Genomic DNA, 21,915 nt, shown 5'->3' on the forward strand with positions numbered 1-21,915 from the left:
TTATAGACAATATTATTATTGAAGTCCAGAGCAGATACTATTTCCTCATGGGGAAGATGCTTAATGGAGAAGGGGAACAAACTGAGTCTCAGAGAATGGCTGGGATTCAAAATGTAGAACTAAGAGGAAGGAATTCCAGGAGAGAAAACAGCAGGGGCAAAGTCAAGGAGATGAAAAACAAAGCGTACACCAGAGAGATGATGAGTAGTTGCACGGAGCTGGACAGAAAGCACAAATGGTGGGCAGAAAACAATGCAGGAAAATCAACTTCGGCCTGTTCCCAGGGTTTCCCGAATGCCATGCTGAGAAGTCTGTGTCTGATTTTACAGACAAGAGAGAACAAAGTATTTTTAGCAGCAATAAAATGAGTCACCCTTCAGTGAGATTATCTGTGCAATGATGGCTAGGATGATGGCTGGGAATGATGGCTAGGATGCCAGAAAAATTGGAGGGAGGGGGTCTAGACTAATTGAAGATGCATCATAACCATCCTTTTGATAGACATACCACTTATTCCCTGTTTTGCAGGATACAGGAAATGGATAAAGGAAAAAGCTGTCTCAGGTACATACAAGGAGCCTCCACAGCAGGGACGGGCAAAGTATGGCCTCTGGGCCAAATCTCTCTGCCTCCCTCCCCCTCCATCTGTTTCTATAAATCAAGTTTCACTGGCACAGAGCTACGCCCACTCATTTGCATGACTCATTTACATGGCTGCTTTTACACTATAATGGCGGAGTTGAAGAGCTGGGAGAGAAACCCTGTGGTCCACAAAGTCTCAAATATTTACTCTCTAGCCCTTTACTTTAAAGAAAAGGTTTGCCAACCCTTGCCCTCGAGAAACTGTCTCCCCTCATCCCCCCAATTCAGGGTTTCACCAAAACAAAAGAACAGCTTACTCAAAGGGTAAGTACAGTGGCGGGGCTCTGGCCAGATCCCTTTTGTCACTTCAGCACATCTCTCCCCAGGATCTATGTTCTTCTTCCTTTCTAAAGTCAAGCACCTGAGACTCTGAAGGCCCACCCAAGGGCTACTCCTTGTGAGCACTCAAGACAGCTCCTTCCTTGGGAGTTTATCTGCCTTGGGCCCCCAGCTCCACTGGCGGCCAAGCAGGCCTCAGCCAACGACTGACTATAGCAGAAATGTGAAAGTCCAGCTCCTTTGCTTCAGTTCAGGATGGAGTATAAGGTACAATTTGCATGCCAGAGTTCCCCACAGGATCAGACTATCTGAGACTTCCCCTGAAACAGGACCTGGGTCCATCTCTTACCCTTCCCAGTCTGGCTTCCCTCATTCCCCTGCTGGCTGCTCCTGGGAACATTTGCTGAATAAATCATAAATCATTTGAATGTGAATCCTCATCTCCAACTCTGCCTCGAGAAGACCCGATGTAAGACACCAGGCAATCCCAAACATACTGATTTTATTCCATCAAAGCTAAAACCATTGCCCTTTGCACACTGCTCTTAGTAATGAGTCTTTTTTTCCTTCAACCCTTTCAATTTTCCTTACTCAAGAAAGAAATAGAATAAGATAGTACATTTTCTTTATCTTCCTTGAGATAATTCAAATATTAAATGTCTGAGTCTTGAAACTCCAGACTCAGAGAAGATTTTACAAGTGCCATAGGACACAGTCATAATGGGTTTTGCTATTCCAGACTCAAATACAGCACAGATCAAATTTTGTCTTCAAAGCCCTGTGAGTTACACTGAAAGCCTGATGTGACCCAGACAGCAGATAACTAGAGGTTACAGCTCTCCCCCAACACCGAACAATACAGCATATGTCTCTAGGTTACCTTCTTCCGAGACTCTTCTAATATTTCCCTCATTGTTTAATTCCTCACTGTGTTTTATCAGCTCACCACAAGTCATATATATAACTATAACAAATAAAGAGCTCCCGATAGCTTCAAAAAATAAAGGAATATACAAGCTGAGTCATCCACAATTGTTTTCTGAACATCGCTCTTTCCAGAGCATGCTGGTGAATTATGCATTGTTTTTCAAATCTCACGCTCTGGGTCCCCCACTGCACTATAGAGCTTCACAGAATATATTACCTTCTGCACTGTATATGCAGGTCACTGAATCCTTTTTTATTATTTAGCAATACCATGATTTGAAGAGAGCCAGAACCGAGGTATAAAAAATCTCTATTCATCTGCTAAGAACAGAAAGATAAAGTAATAATACTAATAGCAACACTGCCAACATTGGAAAAGAATATTTCTTCCCCCAAACTGTGCTGTGTTGTTATACCTCTATTCAAACTCAAGTCATCCCTGCCAGTCAGCCGTTGTCACTTCCACATCTTCCCACCCCACCCCATGCTACTCTCCCCTGAGAAGCCTCAAAACCCCATCTCCCCAGACCCCATGGGACCTGGCTCCAGGTCAGACTTTGTGAATGAAAAGCATTCACAGGAGACAGGAGGAGACACGTTATTCACTCACAGCCAGTAGCTCCGGGCAGGCATGGCGCATCTGCAGATAGCAGATAGAACACTTGACCAGCAGCTCCCACACACTCTCTGCAGAAGACCCCTAAGGGTATGGGCAGCAGAGACCATGGGCAGGCTCTACACTTCACTGCCCAGCCCTCCTGATGACTGCATAAGCCTCCAAATCCCTCTATTACACACCTTTCCACTTGACACACTTAGAAGGGCACCCACTCTCCAAATAAACTCTGAAAGACCCTTTAAAGGAAATAACTGATGACATCACTTTGTAATTTTTCAAGAATGGAAGAAACGAGGCACCAACAGCTTGATGGCAAAGCATTAGTGAGGCAGGCCTGAAATCAATTACTCCATGAGTTATATGGAAAAGAAGGAAAGGAAAGGGCCACAGCAAATACTGAGAGAATGGGGGGATAGATGGATAACAGACTGCACGTTATATCCTGCAAGAAACATTTCCCAGGCTATTTGTGGCTGATCAAAAACTCCAGTCTTCCATAACAAGTACATGCATTCAGTTCAGTTCAGTCACTCAGTCGTGTCCCACTCTTTGCAACCCCATGGACTGCAGCACACCACGCCTCCCTGTCTGTCTCCAACTCCCAGAGTTTACTCAAATTCATGCCCATTGAGTTGGTGATGCCATCCAACCATCGCATCCCCTTCTCCTGCCTTCAATCTTTCCCAGTATCAGGGTCTTTCAAATGAGTCAGTTCTTCACATCAGGTGGCCAAAGTATTGGAGTTTCAGCTTTGGCATCAGTCCTTCCAAAGAATATTCAGGCCTGATTTCCTTTCGGATGGATTGGTTGGATCTCCTTGCAGTCCAAGGGACTCTCAAGAGTCTTCTCCAACACCACAGTTCAAAAGCATCAATTCTTCGGCTCTCATCTTTCTTCACAGTCCAACTCTCACATCCATATACGACTACTGGAAAAACCATAGCTTTGACTAGACAGAACTTTGTTGGCAAAGTAATGTCTCTGTTTTTTAATATGCTGTCTAGGTTGCTCATAACTTTTCATCTTTCCTTGCTATTCTTTGGAACTCTGCATTCAAATGGGTATATCTTTCCTTTTCTTCTTTGCTTTTCACTTCTCTTCTTTTCATAGCTATTTATAAGTACTCCTCAGACAGCCATTTTGCTTTTTTACATTTCTTTTTCTTGGGGATGGTCTTGCTCCCTGTCTCCTCTACAATGTCACAAACCTCATTCCATAGTTCATCAGGCACTCTATCGGATCTAGTACCTTAAATCTATTTCTCTCTTCCACTATATAATCATAAGGAATTTGATTTAGGTCATACCTGAATGGTCTAGTGGTTTTCCCTACTTTCTTCAATTTAAGTCTGAATTTGGCAATAAGGAGTTCATGAGCTGAGCCACAATCAGCTCCCAGTCTTGTTTTTACTGACTGTATAGAGCTTCTCCATCTTTGGCTGCAAAGAATATAATCAATCTGATTTTGGTGTTGACCATCTGGTGATGTCCATGTATAGAGTCTTCTCTTGTGTTGTTGGAAGATGGTGTTTGGTATGACCATTGTGTTCCCTTGGCAAAACCCTATTAGCCTTTGCCCTGCTTCATTCCGTACTCCAAGGCCAAATTTGCCTGTTACTCCAGGTGTTTCTTGACTTCCTACTTTTGCATTTCAGTCCCATATAATGAAAAGGACATCTTTTGGGGGTATTAGTTCTAGAAGGTCTTGTAGGTCTTCATAGAACCGTTCAACGTCAGCTTCTTCAGCATTACTGGTTGGGGCATAGACTTGGATTAGTGTGATATTGAATGGTTTGCCTTGGAAACGAACAGAGATCATTCTGTCGTTTTTGAGATAGCATCCAAGTACTGCATTTCAGACTCTTTTGTTGAACATGATGGCTACTCCATTTCTTCTAAGGGATTCTTGCCCACAGTAGTAGATATAAGGGTCATCTGAGTTAAATTCACCCATTCCAGTCCATTTTAGTTTGCTGATTCCTAAAATGTCAACGTTCACTCTTGCCATCTCCTGTTTGACCACTTCCAATTTGCCTTGATTCATGGACCTAACATTCCAGGTTTCTATGCAATATTGCTCTTTACAGCATCAGACCTTGCTTCCATCACCAGTCACATCCACAACTAGGTGCTGTTTTTGCTTTGGCTCAGTCTCTTCATTCTTTCTGGAGTTATTTCTCCACTCTTCTCCAGTAGCATATTGGGCACCTACCGACCTGGGGAGTTCATCTTTCAGTGTCCTATCTTTTTGACTTTTCATACTGTTCATGGTGTTCTCAAGGCAAGAATACTGAAGTGGTTTGCCATTCCCTTCTCCAGTCGACCATATTTTTTCAGAACTCTCACCATGACCCATCTGTCTTGGGTGGCCCTATATGGCATGGCTCATAGTTTCATTGAGTTAGACAAGGCTGTGGTCCATGCATTCCTATCCCTTATTCACACGGACCTCTAGAAAGTGCTGCACATGACAACTGGACTGCCTTCCTTAATAAAGGAGGCTCAAATGCTCTTCACTACCTGTGTGACACTGAGCAAACTATTTAACTTTTCTGAAGCAAATACCGCCTATTAGCTATCCGATATCCACATTCCTTCTTCTTAGGGTTGACAATGGACCCAACAAAAAATAGTTGCATCACCCAGCTTCCTTTGCAGTTAAAGGTGGCTACGGGATGAGATTTTTGCCAATGACATATAACTAAAGGTCCTTGTTGCACTGCCAGGAATCTGTTTTAAAAGATGAAGACTCACCTGGCATGTGCTCTTTGCCTACCGTCCAGAGTTTTTCAACCTTAGCACTATTGACATTTCAGGCCAGATTATTTTTGTTGTGAGCTGTCTTGCAGGTTGTAGGATGTTTAGAAGCATCTTTGGCTTCTACATACTAGATGTCAGTAGCAACATGCCTCACAAGTCATGACAACCAAAGATGTCTTCAGACATTGTCAAATGTCCCCTAGGGGCAAAACTGCCCACTTGGTAAGAACCGCTGCTTTAGCCATATCTCTTCTTCCTTTTCACAATGCTGATGCAATGGCAGAGATAAGGCAGCCATCTTGTAATCACAGGGCAACAAACATGAAGAATAAGTCTACATGCTAAAAATGGTGGAGAGAGATGGCAGATGAGATCGCCAAGGCTCAGGTTGCCCGGCCTGGCGGCGACACGATCTTCAGGAAGATCATTCGCAAGGAAATCCCAGCCAAAATCATTTATGAGGATGACCAGTGTCTTGCTTTCCATGACATTTCCCCTCAAGCACCAACACATTTTCTGGTGATACCCAAGAAATATATATCTCAGATTTCTGCAGCAGAAGATGATGATGAAAGTCTTCTTGGGCATTTGATGATTGTTGGCAAGAAATGTGCTGCTGATCTGGGCCTGAAGAAGGGCTATCGAATGGTGGTGAATGAAGGTTCAGATGGGGGCCAGTCTGTCTATCATGTTCATCTCCATGTTCTTGGAGGTCGGCAGATGAACTGGCCTCCTGGTTAAATGTGCTATAGGGATAATTTTGCCTTTTCTATGATCAGGTTTGCAAGTTCCAATATGCTAAACAAGTTGGGTTTTTTTTTGCCTGTGTATGGAGGTATTGCAAAAATAATTTAAAAAACCCATACGTAATAAAAGACATTGTTGCATGGCCTGAAAAAAAAAAATAAAAAATAAAAAAAATAAAAATGGTGGAATGAAGAGTTGGTGCCATCTGGAGTCCACCATATCAGACATGAGGAAAATAAACTCCTAGTTATATGAGGCATTACATATCATGTTTTATATTGGCTGTAGCTCAGTGTAATACTAACATGGTGTCCTTTTCATAAGACATAGCCTGAGGGAAAAAATAGCACCTATACTTCATTTGGTTATCTGCAAGAATTCACGATGACATTTCATACAAACCACATTTTTTTGCCTTGGTCCAGAGTACATGATGAATAAATTTTGGCTGTAGTTTATACAGAGAAAGTAGACACACAATGTCTTCCAAGGATCTGGAGTAACGCTGTTATGTACCTGTCTGGAGGGTCTTTCAAGGGAACCCAGGCCAGGTTAAATCCTTAACTAAATAAATACCTTGATTACCAGGGGTAATAATGTCACTCTTTTTAGTTGTAGGTCAAGTTTTAGGGACCCACACAACATAGTAAGAGAGAAAGGCTGTTGAAGCAACCCTGCAATCAATGGAGACACAGATGGGCCCATGAGATTCTTGGAGCACAGTGGAAGATTTCTTGAGCAAAGCCAGATTCTAAGCATGAGCCAGGAGAATTCAGGCTGTTTGCATTCCCCCCAAATTCTAAGGATTCTTCTGAGGGCCACTATTTGCACACCTCACAAAATGGACCTAAGAAACATTATGAATGCTAATCTTAGCAAAAATCAAAGAAAAAGTTGCCTTTAGTATTCACCATCTTGGGTTCTGTTTTCCCATCCCTTCTCTTTCCTGTATCCATTCATCCCAGTACCCAGGCCTTGTGTGTTCAGACCTTCTGCTCTCTGATCATATCCAACACTGGCCTTTCATAGCAATATTCTATGCTCCAAAGTCATCTCTCCTTTCCCAACTCATCCATCAAAACTGTTATTCCCTCAAGGCAGCTGTCACTGGGCTTCTAATTTGTAATAAAATGCGAGTGACTAACAGCAATCTAATGTATTAACTCTAGAGAAATATCTGTATTTAAAAGAGTAGTTCATTAATCAAAGTGAGAAATCAAATTAAAAGGGAGGTTTCTGTAGCTGAGAGAACCTTCTTTCTGATACTACTCAAATCAAGCTAATGGGCTATTCCATTTAATCCTCCTTGTGTTCCCCACATGGAACACAGTGCTGGGCATACAGCAAGTGACCAATGCTCAATAAATACTGATTTTTGTAATATGTAATTTAGTTGATAAACCCATTCTGATCAATGGCAGTAATTGTATCAGAAAATATAAAAGGTTATAGTTTAACACATGACCAAAAACATCATTCAATGCTGTTCCCATTAAGGCATATATTTCCATATAAAGAGATCTTACTGAAAGAGATGGAAAACGAGGGGAAAAAAGAAAGAGACTTTCTAAGAACCTAGGAAACTGTCTGGAAAATGGAGCAATGTTTTAAATCCCTGGGATAAACTCTTGATGGGAACCAAAAGTGTATCTTTTTAATATAAGCTATTTCAATCAAACAACAAATACTTATTGATAATGCCCTTGAGGCTCAGGCCTCTCCTCAGTTCTAAAGGAATATAAAAATATATAAGATGAGCCATAGCCTCACTGTATTTGTATTAAAAGATGGAAGAGGAACATTCTATGACAACTTGCCGTAATTGCTACTATGAAAAATGAGCAGTAGCTTAATTATCTGAATCTCTCTGTTTCTCAGTTTCCTCATCTGTAAAATGTGGATAAAAGTACTTCTAATACCAGTGTAGTGAAATAGAGAGTTGAAAGAAGTAGTTGGATAACAAAGGAATTGGGAAAGGATAATTTTTGATTACCTAGATCAGGGGTTAATAATCTTTTTCTGTAAAGGGCCAGATGGTAAATGTTTTCAGCTTTGCAGGCCGTATGGTCTCTGTCACAACTATCTAACTCTGCATTATACCTGGGAGAGCAGTCATGGACACCACATAAATGAATGGCTGTAGCTGTGTGCCAATAAAACTTTATTTATAGACACTACTGAAATTTGAATCTCACATCACTTTTATGTAACATGATATATGCTTTTCTTTTGACTTTAATTATTTTAATTGGAGGATAATTACTTTACAATATTGTGATGGTTTTGCCATACATAGACATGAATGAGCCACAGGTGCACACGTCCCCCCATCCTGAACCCCCCACTCACATCCCTCCCCACCCCATCCCTCTGGGTTGTCCCAAAGCAACAGCTTTAAGTGCCCTGCTTCATGCACTGAACTTGCATTGGTCATCTGTTTTACATATGGTAATATACATGTTTGAGTGCTATTCTCTCAAATCATCCCACCCTCACCTTCTCCCACAGAGTCCAAGTCTGTTCTTTACATCTGTGTTTCTTTTGCTGCTTTGCATATAGGATCGCCGTTACCATCCTTCTAAATTCCACATATAAGCATTAATATACAGTATTGGTGTTTCTCTTTCTGACTTACTTCACTCTGTATAATAGGTTGACTTTTTAAAAACCATTTTAAAATGTAAAATCCTTTCTTAGCTTGGGGACCATACAAAAACAGGCAGCATGCTGAACATGGCTCAAAAGCCATAGTTTGCTGGGCTAACACAGATAATTCAATGAGGACAGACTTCATTGAGTTTCCTCAATTAATGGCATGGAGCCTAGTACACAGTAAGTGCTCAACATCACTTGCTAAAGTGATCCATGCTGAACAGGGTGGGGGGTGCGTATATGTGGGCATGGCTTAGCTATTAAGTTTTTTATTTGTTTTTATTTTGTTCTTTGCTATTACTAGCATGTACATGCAACAAATCTTAGTTGCTTGGGAGTTTATTCTGTGCCTTAAAATTCTTAGAACTAGAACTTTAAAAATCACAATTAATTTCTGTGAAGACAACAGTTCATGAAGATTATTACTTTGAGAGAGAGAGAGAGAGAGAGAAGCTATCATAAATGAACCCAGCAAGAGAGAAAAAAAAAACCTACGAGGAACACTGAAAACTTAAAACACAACATGACTTAAACTCTCAAGTCACCCCTCCTTCCCAGAATTTTATACAACAGCTTGATAGTGCTACTGGGAAGAACAGAACCAAACAATCCTACTTTGACTGTGAGCTCTGAAACAATATGTAATTTTTACACAGATGACCAAACTGATTTAGAGATAGGTCACTTGACTGCTTTATCCGGAATTTTCAAAGCCACTAAGTATTAAGCTGATCAGCAGAATCAAGACAGAAAGCTCATTTGTTTCAATCCCCGCTGACTTGGCTATTTAGGAGAGTCAGGAAAATTCTCAAACATCTTGCATGTACTACATCAAAGGAATCATTTTAATCACTTAATGCAACAGCTTTGTGTTTCCTCTGTAGTTAAGTCACTTAGCATATTTTTTCCTTTTTATTAATTTAACTAACTTAAGGGGAAAAATGGAACAACTGATGATCAACTGCCCTTTTACAATTTATAGCACAACTTTCTTATGCCTGCAACGGCTTTGAAAGCTTCAGTTGGGCTTAACCATGCCAAGGTCTCATTTTCCCTGATTGAGTTCTATAATAACTATTAAACATCAATCACAATTCTGAGCTTTAAGCACCGGAAGTTCAGGAGATTGTACATGAATTACACTATCCTTCAAAACAATAGCTATTTCCATAATGCCAAACAAACGACTTACTAGTGTAGATGTCTTGGCTGAAGATATGATCCTAAGCAGAGCTAACAGTATGGACGAAAATTGGCCTGGGGAACATGTTTTAATATCCTTTGGGGCTTTCTGGATTCCACAAATAATAACAACTCAGTTATCTGACAAATCAAATTTTAGCTTCTTGATAAGAATGGCAATGATTTATTATGAGTCTTCAAAAACTTTAATTCTGCAAATTGCTTTTGGGTGGGGTTCCCAGGTTCATGCATCATGCAGAAGGGACAACAGATAAGCGCCCCAATGAATCATATGGCTTTTTAAGCTCAAGTCACAGTTCTAATTGTACAAGAGCTGGAAGACAGGAATGCTCAGATCTCGGGTCTTCCACCCTTAACTCTGCCTGAATCATGTCCCAGTATAGTGGACAATGGGCTTCTCAATCCCTGGGTTGTGAAAATCCCCTGGAGGAGGAAATGGCAACCCACTCCATTATTCTTGCCTGGAGAATTCCTTGGACAGAGGATCCTGGTGGGCTACTGTCCATAGGGCCGCAATGAGTCAGACACGACTTAGTGACTTAGGATGTAGTAGACAATCTCCCCTTCTCTCCGATATGGACAACATTCTAAGAAGGCATGTTCCCAATTACAAAGCAGCTCTATCCATCTATCCATCTTCTCCCTCGAAAATGCCTATTCCATGTGTCTTGAAGGTGGGCAGTTTTTCCATTCCAAAACAGGAAACTACTCTGGTACAGGTAAATGGTCATTTAGCCACACTGGCACTCAACTGTTTCCTGGTATCGTGGTGATAGCCCTCTCCCTTGGGTGAGCCCTGTACCCAACAGAGATTTTTTTTTTTTTTAAAGAACATTTGGATTTTCTTTGTAAATAGATGAAGCAGAGAGTAGCAACTGAGTTAGGAACCCAAAACCATCCTATGATTAATCCATAAAACAGCACATCCCCCTGATGGTAGGGGCCATATACCTTAAAATAGTGGCAAAGTGTGCAAGTCACCCAGTCCTGTCCGACTCTGCAACTCCATGGACTGTAGCCTGCCAGGCTCCTCTGTCCACGAAATTCTTCAGGCAAGAATACTAGAGTAGGTTGCCATTCCCTTCTCCAGGGGATCTTCCCGACCTAGAGATTGAATCTGGGTCTCCTGCATTGCAGGAGGATTCTTTACCATCTGAGCCACCAGGGAAGCACAAAGTAGTGGCAATTCTCACGTATTCCTTTTAAAGTTGAACAGGAAAGTGGCCAGATCATAGAATTTTTTAAAAATCAATGTCTTTTTATTACCTTCAATTACATGTGGTACTGCTCACAAAGTTTTCACAAATAGAACAGCTGCTGCTGCTGCTGCTGCTAAGTCGCTTCAGTCATGTCTGACTCTGTGTGACCCCAAAGACAGCAGCCCAACAGGCTCCCCCGTCCCTGGGATTCTCCAGGCAAGAATACTGGAGTGGGTTGCCATTTCCTTCTCCAAAGCTTGAAACTGAAAAGTTAAAGTGAAGTCGCTCAGTCATGTCTGACTCCTAGCGACCCCATGGACTGCAGCCCACCAGGCTCTTCCATCCATGGGATTTTCCAGGTAAGAGTACTGGAGTGGGGTGCCATTGCCTTCTACGAGAACAGCTGCTAGACCTGTTCAAATGAATAGTCTAAGCTTCAATTAAGCAAATCCATTTGTCCAGACATAGCCAAGATGATAAAAGCCTGAGGGCCAGAACAATCCTATATTATAGTTAGGTCTTTATATGGGCCAAAGTAAATAGTACTTTTCTCTGCCCCACATGAAAAGAGCTCTATGTCATGGGTCAGCAAACAAATGCCAACAGGCCAAAACAAGCCCATCACATATTTTTGTTAAAAAAAGAAATACTGCATTTTGGAACATGCTGAAGGGATGCAGAATACACCATTGCAGTATCAAAATTACTGTGAGCTGAAGACATTTGAGAATCAACAGATACAGGAAGAGGCTTCTCTGCACTTCCCTCATCTGCCTAAAAGCAGACCTTCTGAAAGAATTCCACTGTTATAAATCCCTGATGAGGGAGGCTTCTCTTACCAGGGGGAAAGAGTGACTCCTATCACCAGAGATGAGAATTCAGCGCCAGGATAAGAAATTACATAAACAGACCTTACTAAATCAAACCTTACCTTCCACTGCTGCTGCTAAGTCACTTCAGTCGTGTCCGACTCTGTGCAACCCCACAGACAGCAGCCCACCAGGCTCCCCCGTCCCTGGGATTCTCCAGGCAAGAACACTGGAGTGGGTTGCCATTTCCTTCTCTTTACCTTCCACTAGTTTCTCTCATATATTTCTCACTCATTTCCCACCATTTATTGTTCTTGAAATCCTAACTCACTCCCCTTTTAAGATGGCATATAAGGGCTATGTATAAAATAAATATGCTACAAGGATATACTATAGAGCACAGAGAATATAACCAATATTTTATAGTAATTATGAATGGAGTATACTCTTTATAAATTGTCAACCACTATGTTATACACCTGAAACTTATATAATATTATGAAATCAATTGTACTTAAATAAAAAATATAATAAAGCTTTTTTAAAAAATAGATGATATATAAAGCCTAAATTCTCACTGCTTCTTTGAGCTACATGTTCTGTGAGCTCCCAGATACCTACGGGAATAAATTTTGTCTTTTCTCCTGCTGGTCCATCTTTTGTCAGTTTAATTCACAGACCCTCAACTACTGAACCTCAAAGGATAGTAGTTTTTCCTCTCCAACAACAGCCACACTCATTTATTTATGGATTGTCTCTGCCCACTTTCATGCTCAGGCTGCAGAGTTGAGTTGTTGCAAAAGAGACCATAAGGCCCCCAAAGCCTAAAATATTTACTATCTGGCTCTTTGCAGAAAAATTATGCCAACACCTCTTTTACATAAGAAATTTCCCAATTTTTCAAAACTAACAGTAAAGATAGCAAGGGAAAAACAGGGACAAAGTTGACAGTTTCATCAAGATATAAATGTGATTAAACTTATAATAATGCTTCATACTTTCTTAAGGTAAATACCTGAATTCTAAAAGAGAGTCAGCATACAAATATTAACCAGAAATGGGAATACAATGGAAAAACCAATGTACTTTTTGAGGAAAAGGAAAAAATGTACATAAATTCCTAAAAACCATTTTCAAATGTCAAGATTCAAAGCGTTCAGAAACGCACATTGAATACCTAGTCCCTAACACCTAATGTTTCTCAGATAAATTTAATCAGCTACTTAATCCTCCTGCAATTGTTAAATTACTTAAACCAGAGGCAAGTTGGAGATCAGGTTAAACAACACACTCTACTCTCTCATCAACAGTCCAACTGACCGGGAATTGTCTTCATTTTTTCTACTGAGGTTTACCTCTGATGTGAACAATACTTTATTAGCCTGAAAAAACTTCAAACTACCTTCCTCATAACTCAGGGGAGAGATAATAAGATACTTACTGAATTATTAAATTAGGTAAATATACTCTGTCATACAGTTTTTCTTTAAGATGGATGACACAGAGTCAATGTTCAAGTAATGCTTGTTCCTTTGACTCTAGAGTCCTGTGGTTCAGAGCTTCTCAAACCTCCATCCTTGAACCATTAGCATCACTTGGGAGCTTGCTAAAATGCAAATTTCTGGACCTACCTTGGACCTACTAAGTCAGAATGTCTCTGGATTGCAATCCAGGAATATGCACTGTAACAAACCTTACCTTAAGGCAGAGTTTCTCAACCTTGGCACAAATGAATTTTGGCCAGATTAGTCTCATTTGGGAACTAATGAGATTAGTCTCATTTGGGAACCAAGGAAACATCACATGCAAAGATGGGCACAATAAAGGACAGAAATGGTATGGACCTAACAGAAGCAGAAGATATTAAGAAGAGGAGGCAAGAATACAGAAGAATTATACAAAAAAGATCTTCATGACCCAGATAACCACAATGGTGTGATCACTCATCTAGAGCCAGACATCCTGGAATGTGAAGTCAAGTGGGCCTTAGGAAGCGTCACTGCGAACAAAGCTAGTGGAGCTGATGGAATTCCAGTTGAGCTATTTCAAATCCTAGAAGATGATGCTATGAAAGTGCTGCATTCAATATGCCAGCAAATTTGGAAAACTCAGCAGTGGCCACAGGACTGGAAAAGGTCAGTTTTCATTCCAATCCCAAGGAAAGGCAATGCCAAAGAATGTTCAAACTACTGCACAATTGCACTCATCTCACATGCTAGCAAAGTAATGCTCAAAATTCTCCAAGGCAGGCTTCAACAATACATGAACCATGAACTTCCAGATGTTCAAACTGGTTTTAGAAAAGGCAGAGGAACCAGAGATCAAATTGCCAACATCTGTTGGATCATCAAAACAGCAAGAGAGTCCCAGAAAAACATCTACTTCTGCTTTATTGACTACGCCAAAGCCTTTGACTGTGTGGATCACAACAAACTAGGGAAAATTCTGAAAGAGATGGGAATACCAGACCACCTGACCTACCTCTTGAGAAATCTGTATGCAGGTCAGGAAGCAACAGTTAGAACTGGACATGGAACAACAGACTGGTTCCAAATCGGGAAAGGAATATGTCAAGGCTGTATATTGTCACCCTGCTTATTTAACTTATATGCAGAGTACATCATGAGAACTGCTGGGCTGGATGAAGCACAAGCTGGAATCAAGATTGCCAGGAGAAATAGCAGTAACCTCAGATACGCAGATGACACCACCCTTGTGACAAAAAGTAAAGAAGAACTAAAGAGCCTCTTGATGAAAGTGAAGAGGAGAGTGAAAAAGCTGGCTTAAAACTCAACATGAAGAAAACTAAGATCATGGCATCTGGTCCCATCACTTCATGGGAAATAGATGGGCAACAATGGAAACAGTGGCAGACTTTATTTTGGGGGCTCCAAAATCACTGCAGATGGTGAGTGCAGCCATGAAATTAAAAGACGCTTACTCTTTGGAAGAAAAGTTATGACCAACCTAGACAGCATGTTAAAAAACAGAGACATTACTTTGCCAACAAATGTTCGTCTAGTCAAAGTTATGGTTTTTCCAGTAGTCATGTATGGATGTGAGAGTTAAATTATAAAGAAAGCTGAGCCCTGAAGAACGGATACTTTTGAACTGTGGTGTTGGAGAAGACTCTTGAGAGTCCCTTGGACTGCAAGAAGATCCAACCAGTCCATCCTAAAGGAAATCAGGCCTGAATATTCATTGGAAGGACTGAAGTTGAAGCTGAAACTCCAATACTTTGGCCACCTGATGCAAAGAGCTGACTCACTGGAAAAGACCCTGATGCTGGGAAAGATTGAGGGCAGGAGGAGAAAGGGACGACAGAGGATGAAATGGCTGGATGGCATCACTGACTCAATGGACATGGGTTTGGGTGGATTCCAGGAGTTGGTAGTGGACAGGGAGGCCTGGCGTGTTGTGGTTCATGGGGTCGCAAAGAATCAGACACGACTGAGCAACTGAACTGAACTGAACTGAGTGAGTAAGTAAGAAGGAAAAGGCACTGGGACTGGGGAGACTGGGAGACTGAACTGAACTGAATCTCATTTGTGGGGGTCTGTCTTGTGCATTGTGGGATGTTGAGCAACATCCTTGACCTCTATCCACTGGATGCCAGTTGACTCTTCCCCCTTACCAGTCGTGACCAAAAAAGTCTCCAGATCTTGCCAAATATCCCCTGGGGGTACAATAGCACCTTGGGTTAAGAATCATTGCTGTAGATGATTCTCATGCAAGCTCAGATGTGAGACACAATCTGATCTAGACTGTGGTACCTATCAAGGCATCTGGACCCACTTGGGAGAACTCCTGATATCATATTATCCATTTACAAGAAGGGAGTTCATCCATTCCTTCAATAGTCCTTGCTTGCTAGCTCAGTCACTTCAGTCATGTCCAACTCTTTGCGATCCCATGGACTGTAGTCAGCCAGGCTCCTCTGTCCATGGGATTATCCAGGCAAAATACTGGAGTGGCTTGCCATTTCCTTATCCCGGGGATCTTCCCAACCCTGGGATCAAACCTGTGTCTCCTGCATCTCCTGAATTGCGGAGGATTCTTTACCCATTGAGCCACCTTAATGCTTACAAAGAGCGGTGCTAGGCCCCACTGCAGAGCCGGTGCACCCCTTCCCACAAAGGCGAGGGGGTTCTGCCCATATGCTCTGGCAGTCACCACAGTGGCCACTGAGCACTTGGGAGGGGCAGCAGCTGGGGGCTCCAGTACCCCAAGGCTCCTCAGTATTCCTTAGGCACTTTATTCATGGTCACCACTATCACACCATTAAGAGCACTTTATGGAGAAAACACCATGATCTTGTCTCCCATCAATTTTTTAATGTGCCTCAGGCAATTGCAGTTCATCCTGATGTCTGGTCAATGTCACCTAAATCCCAGGATGACAGAGGCGAAGAATTAACAACTGGAAAGTGCTCTGCAACTGTAAGTCATGATAGAAATACACCCCAAAATCTCAGAGATCAAGATCTTAGAACATTAAAAGTTCTAATAACTTTTCTCTGAGTAGCTTGGTAAAATCTATTTTTAAGTACTTTGAGGCAACTAAAAAGCCACGTTAATACAATTACAGTTCACTGAAAAATTAGTATGCAATCCACTTTGAAAGCTAAAATCAGTCAAAGCAGGGTAATATTGCATTTAATTATAAAGATTAATTCAACCTTCATTTATTTGTACATGTGTTTGGCCTTTTCATTTATAACATAACATCCGAGATTCAAACACCGTCTGGTAAAAATGCCATACAAGTTTCAGCAGCATCTATTAAGAGTTGCAGATTTCACTTCAAAGTGGAAATGACAAAAAGACAAGGGGAGAGGGGCAAGGAGGGAGATAGAAGCAGTGGAGACTCAATTTAATAATGAGGTTTCCACCAAGGTGATGGAACTGTGTCCTTCTCTCTATTTCATTCCCTGCCATGTCACCTCCACAAACAGTCCTAAATAACAGGTCCTGTCCTCCCCAATTACAGCGTTTTTTGAAACAGCCAGATGAAGATTCAAGCGGTGTTGTGCACAGTAGTGTGAACTCTGATTATGAACTATGTCCACCATACTTTTCAAATGAATGTTTACGTCTTCTTCAAAATTTGGCTTTAGTCACATGGTAGTTAAATTGACCACTTTCTTCATCATAATATCTGTTGAATATTCAATCTTTTACTGAATGATTATCAACTGCCAAATAAGCACCACAGACTTGAAAACATCTTTTAAAGTTTTTTTGTGTTCTAACAAAGTACACAATAAGTATACAAATCAAAGATTTGTTTTTAAGTACACACACACACATGGACCTGCACAAGTGACTCTGAAACAAGATTTAAAATATTCATAGCACAGAAAAGGCTCCCTTGGGTGCCTTTCCAGTTAATAAGCTATGCACCCTAAAGAAGATAACCACTATTCTGACCTCTATCTCCATAGATTAGCTTTGCCAGTTCTTGAACTTCAAAAAGAAGTGTGTACTCTTCTGTGTCTGGCTTCTTTCATGTCAACATTACATCTGTGAAATTCATCTGTGTTTTGTGTAGCAGGAGTTGAGATATTATAGTTTAATATATTCATTCCTGTCTTCAAGGAGTTCACAATCTGACACATGGAGAATGGAAGGCAAAAACGAAACAAAAAACTAGAAGAATGCAGAGGATAGGATGGGATGGGATGGATTCAGATAGGATGGGAAAAAGGGAAGGACCTTGTGGAAAGGACATCTTCAAAAAGGAGATTTCATAGATAGACACAATTAACAACAATAGAAATAACATATTTTAATAATAACAAAACTAATGTCTTTGTTGAACTTTAACTATGGATCAGGTACTGGGCCAAGTGCTTCACTTCCTCATCAGATTCAAATTTATTTTACTACAGCACTATCAGATGAGTGGCGGGAGACAGATAAAAGGAAATACAACCCAAAGCCATCCTCTGCCTTCACAGTTCAGACTTGGTCATTTATTCTGGGATGCCCATGGGGTACACTCTGGAAACAAATTTTAGGTTTTTCTTTGCTCTAATTCTTAAAAGGCAATCTAGGGAAGGAAATCAGAAAGGCCCCCTATACTGAAGACAAAGCAATATGCCACAGCCCAGGGACAACGTGGGCTGTTTGTAAACAGCAGAGTAAATGTCATCATCAATTATTCATCATTCAACAAAGCCAATAAGTAACCACTACACAAAACCACTTGGACTTCCCCAGTGGCTCAGCGGTAAAGAATCAGCCTGACAATGCAGGAGCCAGAGAAGATGCAGGTTCAGCCCCTGGGTCAGGAAGATCCCTGGAGGAGGACATGACAACGCACCCCAGTATTCTTGCCTGGAGAATCCCATGGACAGAGAAGCCTGGTGGGCTACAGTTCATATGGTCACAAAGAGTTGGACACAGCTAAAGCAACTTAGCATGTGCACATCCAATATCACTTAATTCTTACTCAAACTTTAGCCCAACAAGAGAAGAAAGCAGCAAGATGTTGCTCAAAACCCTGAGAGTAGGAAGGCTATCCCACGTTGGTAAGCTACGGCCTGCAAGCCAAATTCAAACTGTTGCCTGATTTTGCAAATAAACTTTTACTGACACACATTCACATCCATTTGTTCACAGAATGTCTAGAGCTGTATTCGTGTGACAACAGTAAGATTGAACAGTGTGGCAGAGACCATATGGCCTGCAAAACCCATAATATTTACTATCTGGTCCTTTAAGTGAGAAGTTTGCCAACTCCTGCTCTCCACTCTCACTAGTCAATCTGTGGCCCATGGGCCACAGGCATCAGCCTCGCCTGAAAACTCACAAGAAATGCAAAATCTCAGGCCCTCCTCCAAACTTATTAAGAATCTGCATTTTCACAAGGCCCCTGGGAAAGTGGTGTACACATTCAAGTTTGAGCAGCAGTGATCTAATAAGGCTCTGCTTCTCAAAATTGGCTGCTTGTTGAAATTGCCTAAGGAGTTTTATTTTGTTTCTCAAAATACCAATAGCCTGGGTCTAAGATAACACTAGGCTGAAAAATTTGCAAGAGCTTCCAGCTCTTCCTCACAAGGTCATATGGTACCCTACACAGCTCTCATTCTCATCAGATGCTGACAGAGGACACTCAAATAAGCACCCAATGATTAGGCAGGGTTTGGCAAGTGAGGAGAGAAGATCGGAGGGAAAGGATGCTCTCCTTCCTCTTCTACTCTGTCAAGTTTTCTCATTTCAAGATTTCCCTCTCTCTCACAAGCTCCTTTTCTGTGAACAATTTTTAATGGCAATGAGAAATTACTTAGGACAACTTATAGGGCCTCTTTAGAATATGACTTTTTACAGATCTATACAAACCACTTTGCCAAATCTTACTTTTCATTTTCAAAAGCCTGAAAGAACAAAAAGAACTATTCCATACACCTGTCCTGTAAATTCATTTTATAACTTAACATGAGAATTAAGCAAAGGCTCTTTTCTGCAGCCCTGAAGGACACAGCCTCAGCACTGTCCTTGACTCTGCTCTGCTTTGGGACAGGTCCATTCAGCTCATTATTTAATCCTTACAAACCCCTGCAAGGAGACTCTTGTTAACCTGCACAGTGATTTCAGTGCTGGCAATGCCAGAATACACCAAAGGCAGCAGATCTGTCCCCTTTACCTTTGGTCGGCAAGGACACAGAGCAAAGCACAGCCCTATCCAATGCCGAGGGTCTTTGGTTGTAACGTACAGGAAGTCAGAACCCTACGTTCATCAGTGAATTTAAAACGCTCCCTCTCATCTTATATAAAAATAAACTCTAAGTGGTTTAAAGATCTAAATACAAGACATGACACCATAAAACTCCTAGAAGAGAACATAGGCAAATATTCTCTGACATAAATCACAGCAATGCTTTCCTAGGTCAGTCTCCCAAGGCAAAAGAAATAAAAGCAAAAATACACAATTGGGACCTAACCCAATTGAAAAACTTCTGCACAGGAAGCTATCAACAAAACAAAAGGACAATATACAGAATGGGAGAAAATATTTGCAAACAATGCAACCGATAAGGGATTAATCTCCAAAATACACAAACAGCTCAAGCAACTCAGTATCAAAAAAACAAACGATGCAATCAAAACCTGGGCAGAAGACATTTCTCCATAGAAGACATACAGATGGCCAGTAGGTACGTGAAAAGATGCTCAACATTGCTAATTATGAGAGAAATGCAAGTCAAAACTACAGTGAAGTATCACCTATCACCAGTCAAAATGATGGAGAAAAGGGACCCTCCTACACTGTTGGTGGGAATATAAACTGGTGCAGCCAATATGGAGAACAGTATGAAGTTCCTTAAAAAACTAAAAATAGAGTTACCATATGATCTATCAATCCCACTCCTGGACATATATCTGGAGAAAACTCTAATTTGAAAAGATCCTTGCACCCAATGTTCATAGCAGCACTATTTACAATAGTCAAGACATGGAAGCAACCTAAATGCCCACCGATAAATGAATGGATAAAGAATATATGGTATGTATATACAATGGAATATTAATCAGTCATAAAAAAGAATGAAATAATGCCATTTGCAGCAACATGAAGAGAGATTATAATACTAAGTGAAGTAAATGAGACAAAGGGAAATAACATGATATCACTTATGTGTGGAATCAAAAAAATGATATAAATGAACCTACTTACAAAACAGAAATATACTCATAGACATAGCAAAGAAACTTATAGTTACCAAGGGGGAAAGGGAAGGGGAATAAATCAGAAGCTTGAGATTAATAGATACACACTACTATATATAAAGTAGATAAACAACAAGGATCTACTACATATTGCAGGGAACTATATTCAATATTTTGTAATAACATATAATGGAAGAGAATCTGAAAAGGAATATACACACACACACACACATAAATGTTCATAGCGGTTTTTCTTGTAACAGCCCCAAACTGGAAACTGCTCAGATGTCCTTCAACAGTTGAATGGTTTAAATAAACAGTCATGCATCTGTATCATGGGATACCACTCAACAATAAAAAGGAACAAATTATTAATACATACCACAAGCTGGGGACAGATCTACAGGAAACTATACCGAGGTGGGGAAAACTTTATCTCAAGAGGGTAAAGACAGCGTGATTCTTTTATGCAGTATTTTGAAATGTTAAACTTCAGAAATGGAGAACTGCTTAGTGATTCAGGGGTAGGGATGGGAAGTGGGTATATTATAAAATGGTAGCGCAAGGTGCTGGAACTATTTAGTGTCTTGACTGTGGTGGTGGGTACATAAACCTGCATGCGATAAAACTGTATAATGTACACAGAGTAAAACTGGGGAAATGTGAAGGTCTGTGGATTATATTAATGTCAATTTCCTGGTTATGACCTATATTGTAGTTTTTCAAAATGTTGCCACTGAAGGAAACTGGGTAAAATGTACATGGGATCTCTCTTTATTTCTTACACTGCTTATGAATCTAAAATTATCTCAATAAAAAATTCAGATTAAAAAGATATGGTATATAGATACAATACAACATTACTCAGTCAAAAAATAAAAGAATGAAATATTGCCATTTGCAGGCAGTAACATGGATGGACCTAGAGAATATCATACTAAGTGAAGCAAGCCAGAGAAAGACGAATAGCATATGATGTCACTTATACATGGATTCTAAAAAATAATACAAATGAATTTATTTACAAAACAGATTCAAACTTGTGGTCACCAAAAGGGAAAGGTAAAAGAAGTGGGATAAACTAGGAATATGAGACTAACAGATATATACTACTATATATAAAATAGATAATAGTGTTAGTCACTCAGTCGTGTCCGACTCTTTGCAACCCCATAGACTGCAGCCTGCCAAGCCCCTCTGTACATGGAATTCTCCAGGCAAATGTACTGGAATGGGTTGCCACTTCCTTCTCCAGAGAGATCTTTCTGACCCAGGGATCAAATCCAGGTCTGCATTGCAGGCAGATTCTTTACTGTCTGAGCCACTGGGGAAGCCCAAAATAGATAAACAACAAGGATTTACTGTATAGCACAGGGAAATATAATCAGTGTCTTAAAATAACCTGTA

General features: G+C 40.7%; 2 protein-coding genes across 2 annotated transcripts in view; one reads left to right on the forward strand and one right to left on the reverse strand.

The window, feature by feature from the left end:
- PHEX (phosphate regulating endopeptidase X-linked) overlaps nucleotides 1–21,915 on the reverse strand; it is a 228,136-nt gene that overhangs the window by 72,839 nt on the left and 133,382 nt on the right. The window lies entirely within an intron of this gene.
- Nucleotides 5,563–6,153, forward strand: LOC133242896 (adenosine 5'-monophosphoramidase HINT1-like). The gene has a single exon (XM_061409119.1). The coding sequence runs from the start codon at nucleotides 5,587–5,589 to the stop codon at nucleotides 5,965–5,967; it is 381 nt and encodes a 126-aa protein (XP_061265103.1). The 5' UTR covers nucleotides 5,563–5,586; the 3' UTR covers nucleotides 5,968–6,153.

Source organism: Bos javanicus, chromosome X (assembly GCF_032452875.1).
Source record: "Bos javanicus breed banteng chromosome X, ARS-OSU_banteng_1.0, whole genome shotgun sequence".
In the NCBI taxonomy this organism is placed as follows: Eukaryota; Metazoa; Chordata; class Mammalia; order Artiodactyla; family Bovidae; genus Bos; species Bos javanicus.

Coding starts and splice junctions, on each gene's coding strand:
- LOC133242896 (XM_061409119.1), top strand. CDS start 5,587: ATGGCAGATGAGATCGCCAAGGCTCAGGTTGCCCGGCCTGGCGGCGAC.